Below are 5,662 nucleotides of genomic sequence, written 5' to 3' on the forward strand. Positions count from 1 at the left end.
ACACTGCGGGGACCTCCCTGCCCACATCCTCGGGTTCCGGGCGAGCTTGCACAGGGGTGCAGGGAGTGGCTTCGTCCTCCAGCCTAGCCCTGCCTGAGCCCTGGCTTCCTGATTCTCCCCCTCTGCTGACAACCCCGAGGGGAAGGCAAGCCTGCCCTCGCCCGCTCTTCCTGGAGGCCGAGCCTGGACAGGCAAAAGGGAGAAGGGAGCCGCCGAGGTGGGCACCCTCTGCTCCTCAGAGCGGGAGAGCTGACCCCCGCAAGGATGCAGGTGGGAACCTGGAGCCCCAGACTGCCTGTGGCCACCTCCAACATGGAGTGACCGGTGGCCAAAGCTATGGGTGTGTCTAGGGCCTGGCCCAGATCCTCGGGAGGGTCGTGAACCCGGCAGGCATCAGGCATCTTGCCACAGGGAGCAGCTGTGGCGTCCTCGGAGCCTTCCGGAGCCCACTCGGGGTGCAGAGGGTGGAGCTCCGCTGAACGCAAGGAGGGCTCCGCAGGAGGGCACCTCGCCTGGCCTTCGGGCTACAGGTGCTCACGGGTGCTGCGCCCAAGGAGTCAGGGGGCAGAGGCGCTCCCACGCCCACTCACCCCTGAGGACAAGACCACTGGGGTGATAATTCGGCCCTCCTCGCTGAGGCCAGCCCCGAGGCCCAGGCCGGCGGAGGGCTGCTCCAGAGCTGCTGGGCCTGGGCCCTGATGGACCTGGGCGGAGGGAGAAGCCTGGAGGCAGGTGGCTTCAGGCAGGAGCAGTTCAGGGAGGTACAAACATTCCTTTATTTTAAAGATACAATGAAGAGAAAATACCTAGATATTCAAACACAGTGTCGTTCTAAACAGAGAAACGTGCAGCTGAATCAAACGCAGGGAGGCCTCGAGAAAACACCGGCTCGGATTTCTCCCAGGAACACTCACCGAGGATCTGTGAGTGGCACAAACCCCCAGAGACGGCTGCCGCCAGCTCCCCGCAGGTCGGCAGCGTCCAGACCACCTTTCCTGAGAACGCCCAGGCAGAGGGGGATTAGAGTGCCTCCTGTGGGAGGCAGAGCCCAGGACCCCCAAGCTGCCTGCAGCTGCAGGGGAACAGAGGGCTCCAGCCCCTGCATGGGGTGGGGTGCCTTGGACCCCGGGAGGCTCTGACCTGGCCGCCTGCTTTCCGAAGAGCCTCACCCCCCTCCGCACCCCAGGGATCACCAGCCAGAACCGGAGCCCTCTCAGGTCCCACCCCCACGCCGCCCCCCGAGCCTGCCCAGGGCCCCTGCTGCAGCAGCCTGTTCTGCCCTGGAGCCCAGCCCCGCCTCTGCCCTGCACACCCCGCCGCAAACACAGTCTCTCTAACACTGGGGCAGGGGAGCACGAAGGTGCCCTTCCTGCTCGAGGTGACAGTCGGGGGACCACCTGAGGAGGTCCTGAGGGGGGCTCCTATCCAGGGCTGTCCCGCAAGGCTGGCACCGCTCACCTAGCTGACGAAGGCAGCAATGGCCACCACCTGCAGGACGGCCTCCAGGCTGTGGAGCGCCAGGAGCAGGGCGCCGAGGGCTGAGTCTGCCCGCAGCACCAGGGTCTGCCAGAGCAGGAAGTAGGCAGACAGCAGGGCGACGCCCACGGTGAGGACCAGGCTGGCAGCCAGCGGCACCTCAGCCTCCATCAGGTTGCCCATGGTGCCTGGAGAGCAGAACAGACGCGATGGGCGGGCAGGGCCTTCCGGACACAGGCGCCTGGGAGGGCCCTGGCGGCATGGCTGTGAGGCCAGAGCCAGCTTCTGACTGCCATGCGGCATCCGAGGGTGTCAGGGGGCAACCCCGAGTGACCATCGCAAGAGGCCCTCCTGAGTGACCGTCACGGGGGAGGGAAGTGCTCTCACTGAGGCCCAGCTCTGGGTCTCCAGGTCAGCAGTGGGGGGGTAGAAGCAGTCTGGATCTGAAAGTGATCCCAACTATCTTCTGACAGCTTTCCCTAATTCCGTATGGACTGAGAAGATTTTCTTTAAGATTTCCAAAACTGCCTTCCTCTACGCTGTCATTCTGGAAGATATCACACACACTCACAAGAAGACAAAGCGGCTGCAAGTCTCATAGACCAGGAGCAGCACAGAAGACGCTCACCTCCAGCCACCCCAGGCGTGAGGGCGCACAGAAGATGCCCAGGGGCCCCGGGGGCGAGGGGCACCCGGAGACAGGGCGGGGGCAGAGGCCATTTCTCACCCACCACCCTCCCACGTCATATGCTCCGGGGGGAGGGGGGCCCCGGCTGTGCCCGCTGCTCTATCCGCCGTTCCAGCAGCAGGAGGGGAACACGCAGCGTGACCTCATTTAAGAGACACGCCTGTGTCTGTGTACCTGTGACTGGGAGTGGGGAGGCCTGAGCCCTGGCGGTGAGCTGTGAAACAGGGAGGGGACAACGTTCTATCAGGGCTCCTGCACTTAGGAGATGAACTGTGATACAAAGTGATGTTTAAAGGTTCCCCTTGAAGCTAGCAATGCTGTTATCTCAAGCACTATATGGTTTCCAGTCAACTCACCGAAGTATAACCGAATCGCTTCCAGAATCCCCATCAGAAACAGCAGAGTCACGTCGAGGACCAGGCAACTGTGAGGATAAGTGAAAACCTGACCTGGAGACAAACCAGCGTCAGAGCAGACCGCGTGACAGGTGCCCGGGCCCCACGCCTGCGTGCTGCCCTTTCCCGCGTGACTCACTTTTATACACGAGCAGCAGGAGCGTAGCCAGGAAGTGCAGGGCGCAGCACGTCCCACTCAGACAGAGCAACACCTGCAGCGCGAGCGGCGAGAGCTGGCCAGCGGTCAAGGACTCTCAGGCCCAGACTGCCCTGCCGGGGCACCCGCCCCAAGGGGGCCGACAGAGGAGGCCCTGCCGGTGGGTAGGTCCAGCCCAGGCCCGGTGGGTGGCCATGGAGACCACCATGGGGTCTCCATGGTGGGGTCGGGGGCGGGGCTGGGCTTCCCTCCCGGGACATCGTCGCCTGAGGACCCAGCACACCTCTGGTGACCGCAGGCTGGAAAGCCTCGGCTTCCTGGGCTTTCCCAGGCGCATCACCCTGACCTGGGTCCCAGTTATAAGACTGAAAGCAGAAAGTGACTTTTCCTCATTTTCTTCAAAGAAAATGTCTTTGAGGGATGGGCGGGGGGGGGGGGGTGCCGACAGTTAAATGTTTTGCCCAGAGCTTTGCTCAGCTCCGAACACTTGTCATTTCTCTAAGTGTTCCAGGCAAGGGCTTTCAGTTTCCTGTGCCTCCTGGGTGGGAGTCAGGCAGCTGCCTCTCAGCGCAGGGCTGAGCAGGAGGCACTGGTGGAGGAGGTCAACTCTCTCGCCTGGCAGAGGATGGTCCACCCCCCCCCCCCCCGACTCGTACTCAGAACCCAGAGGTGGGGGTGGGGCTTGAAGGAGCAAAAAGCAGGAGCCAGGAGCCAACTGCAGGTGCCCTGTGTGGAGGCCTGGGTCCTGGGCTGACAGAGGGCCAGGGGATGGAGCAGCAGGATACCACCGTGGAGGAAGCTCTCCCTGGAAGAGAAGGAACCAGTCAGGGAGGCCCCAAACCTTGGCCTGCTCTGTTGTCGAGCATCACTGGCCCACAGAGAGGCTCCTTTCCAACACCTCTGCACCTGTCATCCCTCCAAGGAGGACCTGACCACCTGCTGCGCTGAACCTGGGCGGGGAGTCAGGGCTTCCTGACGAGGCGACGCCAGGACCCACGCGCACGCTAAAGGCCAGGACGGGGGGACCTGCCCCATCGCCAGGGACAAGCCAGACGTGCAGCTTTCTTGTCTCCTGTGGCTTGTGCACCTGGCCACACGTGTGCAGATGAGGACCTTTTCTGATTCAGGTCTTTGTCGTTGATAAGAGACGTTTGCTTTTCTCTGGAATTTTATTCATAAAATTAAATCTCTCCCCAAATAAGCATTTCCTGAGCCAGCAATCCAAGTTCTTTCCACCCTCTCCAACTGCACAGCAGTTACTTATTCTCCCTGCATCGTGAGATGAGTGTGGGCCTCGGAATCTGCCAGCAGCAGCTGGGACGGTGCTCTCTCCCACACCACATCCTCCTTGTCCCAAGCAGGCAAGAGAGAAACCTCTGGCCTGAGTGAGCTCTGGGGGGACGTCAAAGGGTTAGACCCTGCTTCCCGGGCAGATCCGAGGTCCTCTAGGGAGTCTCACTTGGGGAGAGGTCTTAAGAGGTCGGAACAGGACATGAGCCACGGAGAGGCAGCAGGTGCTGAGTGCAGGGAGCAGAGGCAGGTGCCAGCGCCATCACTAAGAAAACCTGCAAGGCCACACAGGAAGAGTGGGCTCCACACCGGATGCGCCCTCTTCCAAGCCCGGGTAAGCTCGGCTGCCTCACTACCTGTCACCATTTGGGTGGACTTCTCGCTAATCAGGAGTTTCCTCTCTTCCGACCCTTCTCCTGAGTGCGCTGCAGAACTTCAGATCTGCCGCCTGCCCATTGTTGCAGATTGAAATGGTGGGGCTCAGGGAAAATACGCTGTAGAAAACCCGTCAGCTATTAGGGATTTAAACGATGAACGTCAAGGGTAGCTACAATCGGATACGGTGTTCCAATGATTTCGGATCTACAGAAAGAGGCTCATTCTGACAAGACAGCCGCGGCTTTTAGGACTTCACATTTTTGTCAATGATCTATGGCAGTAACTGCGCCTGTGAACAGGCGTCCATGTTAGTCGCTCAGTCGTGTCCGACTCTTTGCGACCCCATGGACTGTAGCCCGCCAGGCTCCTCCGTCCATAGGATTCTCCAGACAAGAGTACTGGAGTGGGCTGCCTTTCCCTTCTCCAGGAGATCTTCCCGACCCAGGGATCGAGCCCAGGTCGATTGCAGGCGGAGTCTTTACAGTCTGAGCCGCTAGTGTGCCAGAAGTTCGATGCAGAAGCAAAGAGAACAAACGTCTTCCCTTTGGTGACACAGCAAGGGTGTGAAGGGACCCCGCCCTGGTGGGAACGCGATTTCCACCGCAGGAGAACGCGCGAACTTCAGACCGGCGCCCGGCACCCGTCCGCGCTCCGGAACTCCGCGGCCGGGAAGCCCGGCGGGCGCTCAGAGCGCAGACGGCGCCGCCGGCGGGCTCGGCGCTCCAGACCCCCGGGGCCGCACGGCTCTTCCCTCGGGCCGAGCGCCCCCGCCGCCCGCACTTGGCACGGGCCCCCGCGCAGGGCGCCGCCGGGCCAGGCCGAGCCGAACCGGGGAGCCCCCGCCGCCCGGCCTCAGACGACGCCGTCCCGCTCGCTGCCGGCCGAGGAGCACGGGGGCGCCCGTCTGGGCCGAGGGGCGCCGCGCGTCGCCCGGGGAGCCGGGGCCGCACGGCCGCGGGCCCGGGCCGGGCTCTGCGGGCGGCGGTCTCACCGAGTGCACACGCTGAGTCCACTGGTTAATACCACGCGCGAGGTGCCCCCGCACCGGGAAGAACCGAACCTAGCGGGCCGCTCTCCCGGGGCGCCCTCCGGGCCCTCCCGCTCCCCGCCCCGCGGGCGCCGCCGGCCGCTCACCTCGCCGCGGGGCCGCCATCTTGCCCCCGGGCCCCGCCCCACCCCGCCCCCACCCCGCCCCGCGCCCCGCCCCCACCCCGCCCCGCGCCCCGCCCCCACCCCGCCCCGCGCCCCGCCCCCACCCCGCCCGCCGAGTCCGCCGCG

General features: G+C 63.7%; 1 protein-coding gene and 1 long non-coding RNA gene across 4 annotated transcripts; one reads left to right on the plus strand and one right to left on the minus strand.

The window, feature by feature from the left end:
- Window positions 1-752: 752 nt before the first annotated feature.
- TMEM80 (transmembrane protein 80) lies at window positions 753-5,591 on the minus strand. Of its 3 annotated transcripts, none has more exons than XM_069566402.1 (6): window positions 5,519-5,591; window positions 3,502-3,521; window positions 2,699-2,792; window positions 2,521-2,613; window positions 1,459-1,664; window positions 753-995 (listed from the first exon to the last, which is right to left on the minus strand). In XM_069566402.1, the coding sequence occupies exons 1-5, from the start codon at window positions 5,535-5,537 to the stop codon at window positions 1,459-1,461; spliced, it is 432 nt and encodes a 143-aa protein (XP_069422503.1). In that variant the 5' UTR covers window positions 5,538-5,591; the 3' UTR covers window positions 753-995. The 3 variants fall into 3 exon arrangements, with proteins under 3 accessions (XP_069422503.1, XP_069422504.1, XP_069422502.1); XM_069566403.1 differs by having other exon boundaries at window positions 753-921; window positions 5,519-5,573; XM_069566401.1 differs by having other exon boundaries at window positions 753-1,664; window positions 5,519-5,580.
- LOC138427114 (uncharacterized) lies at window positions 1,950-3,920 on the plus strand. Its single transcript, XR_011251918.1, has 3 exons — window positions 1,950-2,119; window positions 2,546-2,880; window positions 3,639-3,920. It is a non-coding gene; the product is annotated as an uncharacterized lncRNA (long non-coding RNA).
- Window positions 5,592-5,662: the final 71 nt, after the last annotated feature.

Source organism: Ovis canadensis, chromosome 21 (genome assembly GCF_042477335.2).
Source record: "Ovis canadensis isolate MfBH-ARS-UI-01 breed Bighorn chromosome 21, ARS-UI_OviCan_v2, whole genome shotgun sequence".
In the NCBI taxonomy this organism is placed as follows: Eukaryota; Metazoa; Chordata; class Mammalia; order Artiodactyla; family Bovidae; genus Ovis; species Ovis canadensis.